The sequence below is a fragment of the Diabrotica virgifera genome, chromosome 8 (assembly GCF_917563875.1).
Source record: "Diabrotica virgifera virgifera chromosome 8, PGI_DIABVI_V3a".
In the NCBI taxonomy this organism is placed as follows: domain Eukaryota; kingdom Metazoa; phylum Arthropoda; class Insecta; order Coleoptera; family Chrysomelidae; genus Diabrotica; species Diabrotica virgifera.
This window is the reverse complement of record NC_065450.1, coordinates 115080304-115099431: the sequence shown is the minus strand read 5'-3', so window position 1 is coordinate 115099431 and position 19128 is coordinate 115080304. Positions and strand designations below refer to the sequence as shown.

Below are 19128 nucleotides of genomic sequence, written 5' to 3'. Positions count from 1 at the left end.
TATTCTAATTGGTTTTACTGAGTTTTATTAAAATTGTCTTCAATAATCTTTTAAAGTAGTAAAAAATATATTGACACGCATGCGTGTCAGTCAGCACTTGGCAAAAAAATTATGCCTAGGCGAGCCCGACACGTATGCGTGGCATTGATAAAAAACAACTAAACTCCCTATATTTGAGCTTCGGCTTAGTACTAAAGCAATTATAAAGCCCAAAAAATTAAAATTTTTTAGAAAAAAAATGCCGCACCTGGCTACTCCGTATCAAAGAAGGCAGCAGCGAAAGTGTTAATGGCGGTACAGGTTGTTTTTTGCTATTTTATTTAGTTTTAGAGTAATTTACACATACTAACACATTTCTCAAATTGGACTCTGTTCTTTATTATATTACGAATATGTGTGCCAAATATCTCGACAAAATATTCAATCTTGGATTCAGCAGCAATCTTGGACCGTGTTTGTTGCTACCTGTTGATCGCTACTGTATGCTCTTAATACATTCATTTAGACCAATAGTACACAAAATATATCCTCAAGGAATGTATTCACTAGGTCAGCGAACCTTTTGCGCTCCGCGCTCCCTGCAAATGCTCCAATGGATACGGCATGCGCTCCTCTACATATAAACCGCCACCGATTGGAGCGCCGAGGCGGAGCTCGTATCGTTACACGGTTCGGGACCACGAATGTATTAACTTTGTCTATGTGGAGCAGTTGCAGGAGTGCGAACATAGTGGATACATGCCTTCAGAGTGCATTCCTTGTAGGAACTTAAGTACGTGCTTGATTTTAATATATTTCAGCATTTCCTAATGAATCATTATTTTAAATGCATCGTTTTGTCAATATATTCATTTAGACCAATAGCATACAAAACATATTTATTTATTTTACGGATATACCATTTTTACAAAAGTATAACGTCAACTGATATTGTCAGACACTGATTTCGTTGTAGGAATTTAAATATATTTTAGCACTTTCTAATGCTAATTCATCGTTATTTTAGGTGCCATCACATTAGTGAAACATCTTCATTCGAAAAATATTCCAATTGCAGTAGCAACATCATCCTCACAAGAAAGTTTCAATCTTAAAACGGGAAAGCACAAAGACTTTTTCTCGTTATTTAATCATATCGTTTGTGGAGGTAGTGATCCTGAAGTGAAATCAGGAAAGCCAGCACCTGACATATTTTTAGTTTGTGCTTCTAGGTAAGTCTTACGTTTATTATACTTGAGAACAAAAAATAATTTCAAAAATATCCGCGAATAATATTGGTGGGCGCCCTTATCCTTAATGGAAAAGTGTAAAATTAATCAATGTATTGCCTAAATTTATAATACTCGAGTTGAGATATCTTACAGCGTCAAGCTATTTTTAAAAATTGTGCCTAAATGTATTTTGAAAACGCTTTTGTCAAGATAATCCAATTCTGCTTTGAAGGGTATATCTGTTAAAATGAACTGTCACTGTTTTCGGCGAAAACATGAGATATTCCCATTTTGCATAAAGTGATTCACTGTGTATCTTCTTCAAATTGTTTAATTATTATAGAATCGCGTACCTATACTACAATCACAATAAAGATGCACTATACTAAATTTACAATCAAGATGCAGTAGAAATAAACAAACCAAGATACGTTAAATGCTACTAGGAGTACCCCGAATCATAATTTACAATGTATTATTGTGTTTGCATTTTATCAATCAAAAGCAAAATAAAAATTAAATTAAATTTTTTTTAAATAACGCGGGCACATAAATTTGATACACCCTGTATATTGAGCTGTTTTAAAATTTATTAGAATTTAGTTTGGATGTAAGTAGATTTCTCTTTTAATGAGCTTTCCGATGAACCATTAAAGACTTTTGTGAATAATTAAAGTGAAAATAACGATGTATTTAGATTTAAAATGGAAAAAGATTGTTTAGGGTAGAGGTAATTATCAATTTCTAGAAATTGATAATTTAAAAGAAATTTGGAATTTTAGTATCTTTGTTTCAACACGAGTAAATATTGTATAGTTCTCAGAAAGTAATTAGGATGATCGGAATAATTTTGAGGGTGACTGTTTTGTTTGTCGAATGGAAAAGCCGATGTTTTTGATTCTTGGCAATGTGGAAGGGGAAAATGGATTGGATGATTGAGAGAGTTTGAAAGAGAAGTCATTATGTTTTTGGCATCGATGAGGAGCGGTTTGACGTGTTTAGTGGATAGATAGTTAGCAGATACCAGTGGCTGTTTGATAGTGGAGAATAGTGTTGAAAAGTGGAACGAGAGACAGATCAAATTGAGACGAAATACCTCTTTGATTCTGTATTATTGTGAGAAGGAGAGCAGAGAATCTTTGGAGTTTTGTTTGAATCGAGTACGTGTCAAAAGAAGGCCCGGCTTGTTGGAGAATTGGTGCTGGTATGCTGATAGTTTTGAAGCTGGACAAAGGAGAGGGCTTTGATGAGTAGCCTTTAACATAGTCAACGAGGGAGAGCTGTTTTGGCTCACGAGAAGACATCAGAGTGAGTGAAGCAAAAGGTCAGTCAATTTATGTGAAAGAGATTTTTATGTTCGGAAACTAAATTTTTGAGTAAAAAGCATATGAATTAAAATTCCAATATTTCAAAAAGTAAATAGTAAATATAGGTAATCTTGCGAATACATAAATTTGTTTTGTTTAGTTTGTTCTACCAAAGTCATCGGGAACAAACCGATAAATTGTTTTTTTTTTACTATAATAAATTTAAGTAGTGAAAATTTCATTCGGACATCTGTGTCCACAGGTTTTTAGATTCGATAGATTTCAGAGTATTGATTTTGATAAATAAAAGACAATTCTGTATTTTTATTTTAATATTTTGCTTTATTTCTTTTCCCTATTTTATCCCGATTAGGATCAACTAAGAGATACTGAACCCACGAGAGAAGATAAGTATAACGTGAGATAATTTGGATTTTTTTTAATAGTATAAAAAGGCACCCTGAGATTTTTTATTCAATTTTTATGTATGATTTGCGACAATTAAATAATTAATCAAATAAATGATAATTAATATAAAATTAATAAGAAGCAGATCATAACAACATGGCGAGCCAACGTTAGGATTTAAAGTATCCCTGGTTGTGAATTTGAAGGGAATAGGAAACGGAAAACAGGTGAAGGAAAATTTATTTGCCCGTCGGAAAAAGTTGATATATTTAAAATTTTTGAAATATTTGTTTGACTTAATTTTTTTATCTAGGTACAATTTTACATATTTATTTTATTTTTGATTGATTTGAATTTTGAAATATTTAAAAATTTGTGGGATAAATTGATTATATTTGGGGAGAGAAAAATTTTCGTCTCGACAGCATACAAGGTATTTTCGAATTTCATATTAGGCGGGGATAAATTTTAACTACATGTCGATAACAACCAGAAGCAAAAGCAAAGAAAACAAAAAACAAGAAGAACATTTCGAACAAGAAGAACATATAGAACAAGAAGACATTTTCGAAACAACAATCATGGCATCAGAACAACAGGAATTTCAGGAATAGATAAACTATTACAACTGATGCAACTCCAGTCACAAAAACTGGATGACAATCAAAGAGAAACAAAACAAGCAATGGATGAAGCAAAAAGGACAATGGATAAAAATCAGGAAGAAACATCTAAAAAAATGGATGAAACACAACAAAAATTGGATCAAAAAATGGATAAAAATCAGGAGGAAACAAAACAAGCAATAGAAGAGAACAATAAGAAAATAGAGGAACGCATAGAAAGTATGAAAAGGAAATAAAAGGATGTTTGACAACAATGAAAAACGAGATAGAACAGCAAGAAATGAAAATTAAAGATCACATGCAAGAACAAGAAATGAGAATGAAGGACCACATGAAAGAACAAGAAATGAAAATTCAAAATAAAATGGAGGAGTTAACAAATTGCCAGAAAAAGGAACTAGAAAATTTGGAAAACAAATTTGAAAATGCTTTACAAGAAGACAAGAAAGAAATAGAAGAAAGATGCCGAAATAATGAAAAACTAATTGATGATATCAGAAAACAATAAAATTCCGGAGAAAGAAGGGAAACGATTATCCATAGTACAGAGGAAGTGAAAATAAGATTTGGCGGGGATGTAAAAAAATTACACCCAGTAATTTTCATAAACAATTTAAAAAAGAAAATACGACACATCGGTAACTTCGAGACAGCCAAAGAAACGATAAGGAACCATCTTAAAGATGAGGCAAGTTTATGGTTCGATAGCAAAGAAGAAGAATTTGACAATTGGCATAAATTCGAACAAAAGTTCTTGAGCTATTTCTGGGGAAAAATACAACAGCTAGAAATAAACAAGGAATTGCAAAATGGGAGGTACCATGATAGAATGGGTATTTCAGAGAAAACATATGCATTACAATTATACAACAATGCAAAACATCTACAGTACAATTATTCGTCCGAACAGCTAGTAGAACTGATAGCCAGACATTTTGAAGATACCTTAGAAGATCACATAACTTTACAAAACTACAAAGATATCGACAGTTTGTGCCAATTCTTACAAATACGAGAAGCAAAAATGAGAGAAAGAGAAATAAGAAGATCGCAAGATAATTATAGACAACGCGAAAATCGAGACTATAGAGATAGAAGACAGAACTTTCGGAGAGATTATACAAGAAGAGAAAACGAAAATAGAGACAACGGAAGAGGAAACTATGAACAAAGAAATCGGCAATGGAACGAAGACAGATATCGAGAAAACCAGAATAGAAATAACACCCGCACAAATCAAGAGGACAGAAATGATAATAGAAGGAATCAACAGGAAAATCGTGGAAACCGATACGGGTCCGACAGACAAAGAGAAAACAGAAGAGCGGTAAACAACACGTAAATATATGAATATGAGGATGAGAGACAAAGCGACGGAAGAAGAAGCGAAAAAGAACAGCAAGCGTCTTTTCACGAAAGCGCTCACTAAAAACAAAAGAGCAAACAGGAATTTTTTGTCACCCGAAGGAATTTATTAAATTAGCAGGAAATAATGATAAAGGAAGTGGATCTAATTTAAAATTGGTAGATGGTTTTATAAATGAGAAACCGATTAAAATTATGATTGATACTGGTTCAGAAATTACTTTGATTAACAGGAAAGTAATAGAAGAGGTTGATTTGACGAATTTGATTTACAAAATTCCCAGGGTAAATTTAGTGGGCGCAAATAAACGGACTTTGGCAACAATAAATGAAGGAATACGAATAAGGGTTCGATTGGGGAAGAAATTTTATGCACTACAATGTGTTATAATGCCAAACATGATGCATGATATGATCGTAGGAGTGGATGAATTGTCAAAAAAACATGTGGTGATAGATTTCAAAAATAACACGATGAAAATCACAGATGGAAAAGAAGAAGAACCTAACATTCTGGAAATGGACAAGGAACATGAGAAACGAAAAAAGGATAATGCAGACAAAAAACAAACGGTGGAAATGAATTTGGCAATTAAGCAAGGACAAAAAAAGAAGAAACAGGAAGAAGCAGGAGAAGATAAGTAAAAACAATGAAGATCGGGATTCCTCGAAAAAAGAGATGAGCCCAGAAGAAGAAAAAGAAGAACAAAGATTGACAAATGAAAATGAAGCTTGGGATTCCTCAAAAGAAGAGATGAGCCCAGCAGAAGAAAAAGAAGAAGAAAGATTGACACAAGAAAATGAAGATTGGGATTCCTCGAAAAAAGAGATGAGCCCAGAAGAAAAAGAGATCAGAGTAGAAAAAGAGGGCGAAAAAGATACCACGGAAACTGTGGTATTTGAAGAAGAAGTATGCAAAATGGAGGAGGCAGAATACACAATAAACATGTGTAAAGAATCGGAGGAGAAAGAAATAAAATTGATATGTGGAGAAGAAAAGGAGAAGGAACTGCGTGAAATATTGAGGGAGTATGAAAATTTAATAAATGAAGAAAACAGAGTAGCCAAAAAGTATGAACATTCATTTGAGGTGAAAGACTTAGGAAATTTTCGATCGAAAACTTACCCCATCCCATATAAGTACCGACAGGAGGTGAAAGGAGAAATCAATAAAATGTTAGAGAATCAAATCATAGAGAGATGTGACTCTCCGTATATCAACCCAATCGTGATTGTTAAAAAAAGTAGTGGAGAATTGAGGCTATGTTTGGATGCCCGGAATATAAATCAACACACGGTATCTCAATATGAATCACCTCTCAACATCGAGGCTATTTTTGGGAGAATTACAGGATCACATATTTTTTCTAAATTTGACTTAAAACATAGTTTTTGGTTGATACCTTTAGCAGAAAAATGTAGAAACTACACCGCTTTTTCGATCGATGGTATTGTGTACCAATTTAAAGTGTTACCTTTTGGGTTACAAAGTGCTTGTGCAGCACTGGTAAGAGCTCTGCATACAATATTAAACAGGTATGAAGATTTTATAGTACACTACATTGACGACTTACTAATCTTTTCACCAGATAAATCGAGTCATTCAAAACACATAAAAATTATATTAGAAGAGCTGGACAAGGCCGGATTAAAATTGAATATTGAAAAATGTCAATTTTTTCAAAAAGAAGTGACATATTTGGGTTTTAAATTGGAAACAAAAACAGTTTTAGCCGAGGACCGGATAAAACTCATAGATGAATACCCAAGGCCAACGAATTTAAAAACATTGAGAGGTTTTCTTGGTACGATCAACTATTTCAAAAAACTAATTCCTGATTTGAGCCAGAAGGAGATTCCATTGATAAAATTACTAAAAAAAGGTGTTAAATGGAATTGGAAAGAAGAACAAGAGAAAGCTTTCCAAATATTAAAAGAAGAATTCTCGAAAGGAACTAAAATATATCATCCCATGTACAATTTACCTTTCATATTACAAACTGATGCGTCCATCCAAAAATTCGCGGGAGTTTTGTCGCAGATACAGAACAATCAAGAAGTGCCAATTTGTTTTATTTCCCGGGTGACAAAAACACACGAAAGAAAATACAGTGTGACTGAATTAGAGTTTGCTAGCGTACTTTTTTGTGTAAATAAGTTAAGGTTTTATCTATTGGGAGCAAAATTTACAATTGAAACAGATCACGCAGCTTTAGTGTATATCATGAAAAATCGACTGGTTAACAATCGTATACATCGAGGAATTTTGTTGCTGCAGGAGTATGATTTTGAGTTTCGATACATAAAAGGAAAAGACAACATTATAGCCGACGCTCTCACACGTGATGAAGACACTGGAAAAAAGGAAGGAATTGTTTTTCAGGTGGGACTAAATATCTTGACACAAGAGGAAGGTGTATTTTGTTTAAACGAAATAAGAATAAATCAAGAAGAGCTGGAGGAAAAAGAAAAAAGAAGAGCGGAGAGAGAAAATGACATATTCTTCAAAAGAATCGATGGAAAGGAACTATATTTGGAAACACAGACATTGGCAGAGAGGAGCATACAAAAATTACACAATGACAATGGGCATATCGGTAGCAGGAAGGTTTGGCTGGTTTTTCGAGAAAACTATATCTGCCGAAAGGATTACCAAAGAAGTGACCCAAAAATGCGAAATATGTCAAAAATATAAAAGCAGAAATTTCAGAAATGAAAATATTGCTAAAAATATTGTATCCCGTCAAAAATTGGATATTGTGGCAATAGATATGTTAAGTGATCTGATAATGACCACGCAAAGGAACAAGCATATTTTGGTGATGGTTGATATTTTTTCAAAATACGTAAAGTTATACAGTTGCCGTACAACAAAGGGGGAAGAAATAATGAGAAAGATTGACAATTTTATAGCCACCGTAGGAACACCAAGAAGAATTCTTTTAGACAATGCGACGTATTTCCGGAGTGAGCGTTTCAAGGGACAGCTTCAAGACAGGGGAATAGGGACAAATTTCGTCAGTATCCGACATCCTCAAAGTAATCCTTCAGAGCGTTTTATACAGGAGACTACGAAATTCCTTCGCATTGCTGCAAATGGACAACATAGACGATGGGACAGGAAAGTGGCAGAAATAGAAAACTACTTAAACACGATTCCAAGTACGGTGACAAAAGAGACTCCGGAATATATCATGAAGGGTGTTATGCCATTACGGCCATGGGAAGAACCTGAGCAGAGGGAATACCAACGAGTCTTGGAAATTGTGCAGAGGAGGCTGCAGCGCAGTAATGAAAAATATCTCCAAAGACAAAATCATAGTAGGAGACGACGCCCAGTGACTTTTCAGAAGGGAGAAAAGGTGCTGGTAAGGGCATTACGAGTATCAAATCTCACTGGGGACGTTTGCGCAAAACTAATGCCTATTTTCGAGGGTCCATACATCGTGCACAATGAAAATGGAATAAACAGTTATGTCCTGAGGCATGTGGATTCAGAAAAGATACGAGGAGTTTACAATATCCATGATGTGTACAAATACCACGAATAAAGACAAATGCATAAAATTTAAGGTAGGATAAGAGAATTAGGTTAGGATAATATGATAACAAGAGAAAAGTGTTGTTGTCGAGAGAAAATCAATTTTTTTTTTGTTGCACTTACTAATACTGATTTTATCTCAAAACATGGCGGGGATGTTATTGTGTTTGCATTTTATCAATCAAAAGCAAAATAAAAATTAAATTAAATTTTTTTTAAATAACGCGGGCACATAAATTTGATACACCCTGTATATTGAGCTGTTTTAAAATTTATTAGAATTTAGTTTGGATGTAAGTAGATTTCTCTTTTAATGAGCTTTCCGATGAACCATTAAAGACTTTTGTGAATAATTAAAGTGAAAATAACGATGTATTTAGATTTAAAATGGAAAAAGATTGTTTAGGGTAGAGGTAATTATCAATTTCTAGAAATTGATAATTTAAAAGAAATTTGGAATTTTAGTATCTTTGTTTCAACACGAGTAAATATTGTATAGTTCTCAGAAAGTAATTAGGATGATCGGAATAATTTTGAGGGTGACTGTTTTGTTTGTCGAATGGAAAAGCCGATGTTTTTGATTCTTGGCAATGTGGAAGGGGAAAATGGATTGGATGATTGAGAGAGTTTGAAAGAGAAGTCATTATGTTTTTGGCATCGATGAGGAGCAGTTTGACGTGTTTAGTGGATAGATAGTTAGCAGATACCAGTGGCTGTTTGATAGTGGAGAATAGTGTTGAAAAGTGGAACGAGAGACAGATCAAATTGAGACGAAATACCTCTTTGATTCTGTATTATTGTGAGAAGGAGAGCAGAGAATCTTTGGAGTTTTGTTTGAATCGAGTACGTGTCAAAAGAAGGCCCGGCTTGTTGGAGAATTGGTGCTGGTATGCTGATAGTTTTGAAGCTGGACAAAGGAGAGGGCTTTGATGAGTAGCCTTTAACATAGTCAACGAGGGAGAGCTGTTTTGGCTCACGAGAAGACATCAGAGTGAGTGAAGCAAAAGGTCAGTCAATTTATGTGAAAGAGATTTTTATGTTCGGAAACTAAATTTTTGAGCAAAAAGCATATGAATTAAAATTCCAATATTTCAAAAAGTAAATAGTAAATATAGGTAATCTTGCGAATACATAAATTTGTTTTGTTTAGTTTGTTCTACCAAAGTCATCGGGAACAAACCGATAAATTGTTTTTTTAACTATAATAAATTTAAGTAGTGAAAATTTCATTCGGACATCTGTGTCCACAGGTTTTTAGATTCGATAGATTTCAGAGTATTGATTTTGATAAATAAAAGACAATTCTGTATTTTTATTTTAATATTTTGCTTTATTTCTTTTCCCTATTTTATCCCGATTAGGATCAACTAAGAGATACTGAACCCACGAGAGAAGATAAGTATAACGTGAGATAATTTGGATTTTTTTTAATAGTATAAAAAGGCACCCTGAGATTTTTTATTCAATTTTTATGTATGATTTGCGACAATTAAATAATTAATCAAATAAATGATAATTAATATAAAATTAATAAGAAGCAGATCATAACAGTATATACATTGTAAATCCCAAATCATGATTTCCAAAGTTTATACATGGTAAATTATGATTCGGGAGTGCTCCTAGTAGCATTTAACGTGTCTTGGTTTGTTTATTTCTACTGCATCTTGATTGTAAATTTAGTATAGAAAACTAAGACACGTTGAATGTTACGAGGAGCACTCCCAAATCATAATTTACAATGCAGGTATATACATTGTAAATCCTAAATAATGATTTGCAAAGTTTATACATTGTAAATCATGATTTGGAAGTGCTCCTCGTAACATTCAACGTGTCTTGGTTTGTTTATTTCTAGAGCATCTTTATTGTGATTTTAGTATAGCTAATATTTACGGAACATACGAAAAACCAAAATATGTACTCGTAATAAGTAAACAACGTAATATAAAACCGTAATATAACGATATTAAGTTAGGTCTTTATTATTATAACTAGTTATTTTAACCGTCGACATGCGACTATTAAATCTACAGTCACTCTACTCAATTTTGTTATCACCAATTTTCAAAACATGTGAAAATGTTGAATTATCCACGTCCGCCTGTCTGTCTGTCTGTCCGTGAACTCAACTCCTTCGTCACTTTACTAGGTAGAATGACAAAGGAGGTGTCAAATGAAAGCTTATAATCCAAGGATGGTACTAAAGGTGAGACATTTGACCTAGGCTGTCTGTCCGTCCGATCTCGAATATACCTGGTATAGTGACCTCCGTCCAGATATTAATGCTAATTTGTTAGCAAATATATTTATTTATATTTTCTACTATTCATCAAGGGAAAAGCAACTGCGCTGCGGAAAGCTACACTTCATAAACAATAACGTAACTATTAACGGTATTTTTAATTTTTGATATTTTATTTTAAGTGCTAAAATTGGTTTAATATTTAAATAAAACTACAATATAACTGTTTAAAATATATTTATTTCGTTGAAATTATAATAATAGAAGTCTTACGTGCGTACCAAATATACACACTCTTTTTTCATTAGGATGTAATTAAGTAAGTGTTAATTTTTTTTATGATTGGCGATAAAATTTTGTATGCACCACGTCAGTAAAGACTCTTTATCGAACTCGTCCGTTATTCGCCTCGCTCGCTAACGCTCGCTCTGCTCATAATATCAGACACGTTCGATAAAGAGTAACTTTACTGACTTGGTAGATAAATAACTATTATTTATTTGACGTCTCGATTTGGATTTGACGTTAATCTGTGCCAGCCAAACTGACTATTACTGGAAGGATTGTGACGTCACAATTTTCGACTTTGAGATCGATTATCTCAAAGATGGTTCGAGATATCAAAATTACGTTTGCAGATTTGGATTCAGGAGACAAAACTACAAAATAATCCATCGGTAGATCGGCACCATGTATTATAGTGTCGGCAACAAACGAACGAAAGATTTTGCGAATGTATAAACGAAAACAAAATTTTCGTTTATAAAATTTACTATCAAATGATATTTATATTTTTTTATTAATAATTTAAAATAATTCAATAAACTCCTAGGGCCATCTGCTAACGTACCGACAAAGCATACCTGGTGTATTTTGACAGAACTGTCAAAGTCAAACTAAATAGAATAACATACTTACTTACTTACTTACTTATTTCCTGTTACTCCGTAAAGGAGCATAGGGCATCCACGAAGCTTCTCCATTGGACTCTGTCTCTGGCCATAGCTGCTACCTCTCCCCAGATCTTTATCATACCTTTGTAGTCAGCTTCAATTGTTCTTCTCCAGGTCGTTGCGGGTCCTTTCTTCGTCCTGCTACTGTCCATTTTAGAGATTTCTTTGTTATATCTGAGTTGTCCTTCCTCAGGGTGTGTCCCAGCCAATTCCATCTTTTCCTTTTAATTGAAATTTCAATTGGCTCTTGTTTGGTTTTCTTCCAGAGTTCTTGATTTGTTATGATGTTGGGCCAATATACTTTCAAAATTTTTCGGAGGCACCTGTTTACAAATACTTGGAGTTTTTTGACAGTTCCGTCTGATATTGCCCAGGTCTCGCATCCATACAGTAATACTGTTTTAACATTACTATTAAACAGTCTTATTTTGGTGTTTTGACTAATTTGTGTTGACCTCCATATGTTTGAGAGTGTTCCAAATACTTGTTGTACTTTTCTAAGTCGATGTTTAATGTCCGCCTCGATTCCACCATGTACGCCAAGTATACTTCCTAGGTAGCAAAATTCTTGTACCTGTTTTACTTCTTCTTTACTGATATATAATTTTTCCTGTCGGAGTTGGCCTATTCTCATCTCAACTGTCTTATTGACATTTATTCGGAGACCAATTTCTGCCGCCTCTTTCTCCAGTTTACTTAGCATGTTCTGCATATCATCTATTGTATGGGATACCAGGCATATACCATCTGCATATTCCATATCAGCCAGTTTCTTACCATCTAAGTAGTTCCAAGGGATTCCGTTTTTTCTGTCTATGGTTTTTTGTAAAATGTAGTTGACATATATTGAAGAGTAGAGGTGAGAGTATACAGCCTTGCTTTACCCCCTTCTCTATTTCTATTTTGTCCGTCATTTAATACCTGGAATGTTGTTTGGTTATACATCATTTGTATTATTCTAATGATCTTAGGTGGAATTTTCGCGTGGCTTAAAATTTTCCAAAGAGCTTTGTGTTTTATACTATCAAACGCTTTGGCAAAGTCTACAAACGTCATTATCAGTGCTGCATTATTTTCTTTAATTTCTTCTATGATGATACGTGATGTAGCAATCTGGTCAATACAGGATCTTCCCCTTCTAAAACCCGCTTGTTCATTGCGAAGATTTTTATCGATTTCGACGTTAATTCTTTGATGTACAATATAGGCTAGTATTTTATTTATAGAACACAATAGTGTTACTCCTCTCCAGTTTTCGCATAGCTGCGCGTCACCTTTTTTTGGGAGATTTATTATGATTCCATTATTCCACTCTGTAGGTACGTGTTCTTCATTCCATATCTCTATCAGCAATGGTGCCAGTAACTCCACTGTTCCCTCAATGTCAGCTTTCCACAATTCGGATGGGATACCGTCAATTCCTGCTGCTTTGTTATTCCTCAGGTGACGGATTGCTTCACCTAATTCTTTCTTCGTTGGGCTCTCTGCATTTATTTTTAAACAGTTTTCAATTGGTCCTGCTGCATGGTCTTCTTGCGCAAACGGTTTGTTTTCTTGCTCTGCTATGAGTTCTTGGTAATACTCTTGCCATCTATGGGTCTGTACTTCTGTCGTTGTGAGAACTTGCCCTCTTTTGTCTTTTAGTGGTTTGTTATTGTTTGTGTTCCTGTTTGCCAAACGCTTGGTGTTTCTATATAATTCTCTTTGGTTATTTGTTGCTGCTGCTTCTTCTGCTGCTCGAGCCATTCCCTCAGCCCATTTTCTCTTGTCTCCTCTAGCACTCTTTTTTACCTGTTTATTTGCAGCTTCATATTCTTGGGCTATTTTAATTTTGTCGTCACTTCTTTGTGCTCTATTTAATGTGGCTTTGAGGTCCTTTCTTTTTCTAATAAGTTGCCAGGTATTTTCACTTATCCACTCTTTCCGTTCTTCTTCTTGATATCCTAAGATTTCCTGAGCATTTTGATGTACGGCAAGTTTAATCGATTCCCATTTCTCTTTTACACTTATCTGCATATGGTTTATAGTTTCTGCATTCAGTTTTATTCTATTACTCCATTCTTTATGAGTTTCGCTATCATTCACTTGTTGTATGTTGTATTTCTTGCGTCTGTTGAGTTGTTTATTGCTGTTTTTCGCCCTTATTTTTACTTTTATTTCCCCCAATAGTAGGTGGTGGTCACTCCCTACATCTGCTGATCGCTTATTACTTACATCCAGTAGACTGCTTCTCCATTTGTTACTAATCAGAAGGTGGTCTATTTGATTTTCTGTTTTCTTATCAGGTGATACCCAGGTTATCTTGTGACACTTTTTATGTGGAAATATCGTTCCTCCAATTACCATATTGTTTTCTAAACTAAATTCTATGAGTTTTTCTCCATTTTTATTTCTAGAAAAAGAAATAGAAGAAATAGAATAACATAATTTGTTTAAAATCTAAATAATAAATAAATAATAAAATTCCTTTATTCAATTTAAAAAAAAATGCATTTTAATATAATATACCTATATAATTTGCTTAAAATGTAAATAATAAAATTATCCGGGAGTTCTTGTTTCCAAACAGCGTTTCCGCTTGCCGTGTTGTCCTAGGCTCTTATAAGATTAGATTTCAAACTATACTCAAATTGTATTTTTAAACATCTAAAATTTACTATCAAATGATATTTATATTTTTTATTAATGATTTAAAATAATTCAATAAACTTCTAACGCCATCTGATGATGTATCAACAAAGCATTTTATTTATTAAGCTCAACAGGCCTTGAAGACCTAGGGCTGAAAGATTTAATTTTTTTCTTACAATTACTATTACATCATGATACTATGACAGGATAGTATCATAGCTCTTGTCATAGTATCATGCTATTACATTATACAGGGTGTCCCGGAAAATAGTGCGTTACTTTAAGGTATGGAGAGAATACACAATTTGGAACAAAAAAGTCCTATACCATTTTTTTCTAAAGTTAACCGTTTCCAAAAAAAGTTAACATTGTTTTCCATATACCTGTATTTTAATGTTTGGAAATTTTAATAAACTGGCAACATCGTACGCACTACGGAATAATAACATAATAAGAACTCGTTTGTGATTGTAATTAACAGTATTTAAAATAATCCAACCTAATAGTAGGTAATACTTATGTATTTACTATTTGTTTACTAAAATTATTTTCTTTTGAAATGTATTGAAATACCTATTGCATAATTTTAAACGAATTACACATCTTTTAACATAAAAACACATCTTTTAACTGAACTAGTATACTAGTATTATGTATTTAGTAAGGTTTAAATGGGTTGAATGCTGAGTATTGCTCAGGGCTTTAACTGAATTACATAGTTTTAATAGTTTACAGTGGAACTTAAATACACCAGATAATGTCTTAGTAATTTGTTTACTTGTGAACTGAAATAACTAAGTTGTACTTACTTAAAAATAATTATTATACCGAATAGATGTTTCAAGTAACCTTTCACAAACACCATTCATAGGTAATAACATAATAGGTAATACACTCACTATTCGAAAACATTTTCGGCATTGACACTAAACAGGATTCTTTAAAACTATTTGTTTACTATCTATCTTCTATGCATTTATTTACATGGGACTGTCTATGCTTAAATTTGCATACCGCACATAGTTGTCAGATTTAAATTTGCCTACCAAAATACATTATAATTTTTTGGTCAAACGGTTGCATTTAGAAAAAAATGTTATAAGGGTTTTTTGTTCTACATGGTGCCTTCTACCTATACCTTTAAGGAACGTACTATTTTCCGGGACACCCTGTATATTTATAACACTATATCATATACTACTATACTATATACTGTATACAATATTACATTCATTTATGTAAAACACTTGACCACTTCCTTCCATTGTTTTCTGTCCAAAGCTTTTTCCTTTCAGTTCACAATATTACCTACTCTTTTGTAAGTCTTCATATACGCTCTCTTTCCATCTCCTTCTTGGTCTACTTATTCTTCTTTTTTGGATTGGTTTATGTGATAGTACCATTTTTGGCATTCTTTCCCTTCCCATTCTTTCAATGTGTCCTAAATATCGGATTCTCTGTGCTTTGATTGCCGTCGTTATTTTTGGTTCGTTATATAGTTCTTCAAGTTCCTTATTATTTCTTCTTCTCCATTGACCATCTATTTTCACGCCTCCATATATTGCTCTTTGTATTTTTCTTTCCCATCTTTCTAAAAGGTCTATTTCTGATTTTTTAAGCACCCATGTTTAACATGCATATGTAACTGTAGGTCTGATAACGGTTTTGTAGATTCTTATTTTTGTTTTTCTCGAGACATATTTGGATTTCATTAATGATCGCAATGCCCAATACTTTTTGTTTCCTTTTGTTATTCTTGCTTTTATCTCGCCTTCCCCATGTCCCTTTTCATCTATTTTTTACACCCAGATAAGTAAATTCTGAAACTTTTTTAAACGAGCATGAATTTTCTCCTTCTATCTCCAATGTGAAATTTTCCTCTTTTTCTTTATCTGTTTCTCCCATTATCATGTATTTTGTCTTTTCCTTATTTATGAGGAGACCAAATTTTTTTGCTTTTTCTATTATATTTCTCATTAATTTTTTTTAGCTCTGTCTTACTTGTTAATAGCATACCATAATCAACAAAGCATACCTTGTTTATGTTGACAGAACCGTCAAAATCAAACTAAATATGAATATTTCATAATTTGATTAAAATCTAAATCAGTAATAAATTATAAATAATAAAATTCCTTTATTCAATTTTAAAAATATTATTTTAATATGACGTACTTATATAATTTGTTTAAAATATAAACCAGTAATCGGACTTCGTAAGTTCTATGTTTTCACCCAACGTGATCGAAAGTATAACCGGAAGTCGATATTTGCAATCTTCGTGTAACTTTGCTTCGATTAATATACTATTTTACCAATTTTGTGTCATTTTTACTAAACTTTCGGTCATAATTGTTTAAACGGAAATGACTTCAAATCCGGAACTAAAGATTCAATCTCGACTGTTCAATACGCTTAGGTTGATATGTCACATGAACTATTTCTACGACTATAATATGGCACTTCCGGTTAGAACTTTTTAACCGGAAATGATATAAAAACCAAAATTATACACTTGTTCTCGTCTTGCTAAAGAACGTCGAGTAATATATCGCTTATACTATTTCAGTGAGTTTAAGACGGTACTTTGGTTTCAACTCTAAAACCGAAAGTTCGCGGCCAAATTTCTCATCTTTAATACCATCCTTGGGTTATAAGTTTTCATTCGACACCTCATTTTGTCATTCTATCTGCATTAATAACGGAGAAGTTATATTCGCGGATGGACGGACAGACAGTCATGAAACCGGAAGTATTTATTTGCTATAGTCTTGCTAGGGCGCGTTGAATAATATATCACTTGTACTATTCCGGTCACTTTAAAACAGTACTTCCGGTTGTATTTCTGAAACCGGAAGTCCTAGGTAAAATTTCTCACCTTTAGTACCATCCTTGGATTATAAGCTTACATTTGACACCTCATTTGTCATTCTACCTGGTATAATAACGGAGGAGTTGTGTTCACGGACAGACAGACAGACAGACGTAGATAAATAATTCAAAGTTTTCACATTTTTTCAAAATTGGCTGAAACAATAATAAATAAATAATAAAATTATCCCGAAGTTAAGTACTGTCCGGGACAAACTGCACGACGTGCCGCATTCGATTTTATAAGATTAGATTATTAGACTTTTATTGATTTTTGTTATATTTTACTTTTAATTCATTCTGCGAAAAAAACTTTTTTGAGAAACTTTAACAATGATCTGTTTTGGTAAAAAAAATCACAAACTACATTAATTAAATACTGAGTTTACGAGACTACAAAACATATTGGTGTTTTACTTATTGTATTTTTTACATCTCACTTATTTCAAAAAGCGCTTCTTGAACAAAATGTAATAACTAACATATAAATAACGTTGATAAATTGATATTTCTTTATTTTTTAGATTTACTGACAAACCAAGTCCAGAAAAATGTTTGGTGTTTGAAGACGCCCCCAATGGTGTATTAGCTGCTATTAGTGCAGGAATGCAAGCTGTTATGTTACCAGATGAAAATGTGTCACCAGAACTTAGAAAAAATGCACATGTTGTTATTGATAGATTAGACAGGGCTCCCCTAGAAAAATTTGGGCTGCCAAGTTTAAACAGTTAGGTTAAAGTGTTAAGTTTAAAGAAAAATAAAGATTTTATTAGTTAACTGTTTAAGCGATATTTCTTAATATAATTAAACTATATAAAACTAACACGTGGAATCATACAAAAATATGTTTTACCTCTTTACCGAAAACATAAACAGATAAAGTACCCTCTCCGTGGCTCAGTGGTAAGAGCGCCTACCTTTGGATCGAAAGGTCCGTATGGTCGTGAGTTCGAATCTCACCAGGGTAGAGAATTTTTCGTTTCTTATAAATTAATAAATGAAAATAGTTTCTATCCTTGTGGGATCGGTACTTACCGGAGGGACCGCAGACGTTCCGATACAATTAGCGTCTCTTTGCAAAGACAATGACGTCGACTTTGCAAAGTAACAAGACACTTACTCAACACACACTACACATTATACTTGATACTTAGTTGAGTCAGTCATTGCGAAAACAATATATGTTACAATGTGTAAATTTTTCAGGAAACCTAAAAATCTTTAAAATTAACCATAATTTTTAATGTTTTTTCTTAATTTTCAGCAAGAAACAGTCAAAATACATACAAATTTAGATATATTATGTATGTATTTACAAGAGAAAGACTAAATGTTACTTTGTTTTTCTGATATTAAGTTTTTAATTTTGTGCACTTAAAATTGAAAATTTATGTTTGTATTAAAACTTTCCTTATTGTCAGAAAGAAACAGGCAAAATAAACATGTAAAGGACATGTGTTGTTTTCGAACTGACCGAAAAACATACCGAGCTACCATACAATATTTAAAGATACAATATAAACAGTAACTGGCGTTGTTTTTGCGCGGAATGGTTGACTTAAATCTTAAAAACATCATGGCGTCGAAAAGTCATTTTACCCAAAATATGGACTTATATTGTTTTCGCAATGACCGATTCAATTGAAAAAAATCCACTGCACCATCACCATGCCAATGGCCATTAGTTGTCGAGGCATTAGCTAAATAAAAAAACCTTTTGTTTTTTCATATTTTGGCGTTACTTTTCTCAGTACCCATTTTAAAAATGATTAATACTTATTTACGACATCCGAACGACTCACTTACAAATCACAACAAAAATCCAGGTCCGGATTAACAAAACAATATAAAGTAAATAATTGTAACCTTGAAACAACACCCTGTATATTGAAATTTTCAAAATCCGTTTGCACATAGGTATGAAAAGAGCACAAAAAACTAAGTTTAATCGTTTTGAAATTATGTTGAAA

The 19128-nt window shown here is 33.0% G+C and overlaps 1 protein-coding gene across 2 annotated transcripts in view; it reads left to right on the top strand.

The window, feature by feature from the left end:
* The window catches only part of LOC126890767 (probable pseudouridine-5'-phosphatase), a 48207-nt gene extending 30264 nt beyond the window's left edge, over positions 1–17943 (top strand). For both annotated transcript variants that reach the window (XM_050659949.1, XM_050659950.1), the window contains exons 3-4: positions 1007–1211; positions 17683–17943. In XM_050659949.1, the coding sequence (XP_050515906.1) occupies positions 1007–1211; positions 17683–17890 (413 nt within the window). In that variant the 3' untranslated portion in view covers positions 17891–17943. The remainder of the gene's footprint in view (positions 1–1006; positions 1212–17682) is intronic.
* Positions 17944–19128: the final 1185 nt, after the last annotated feature.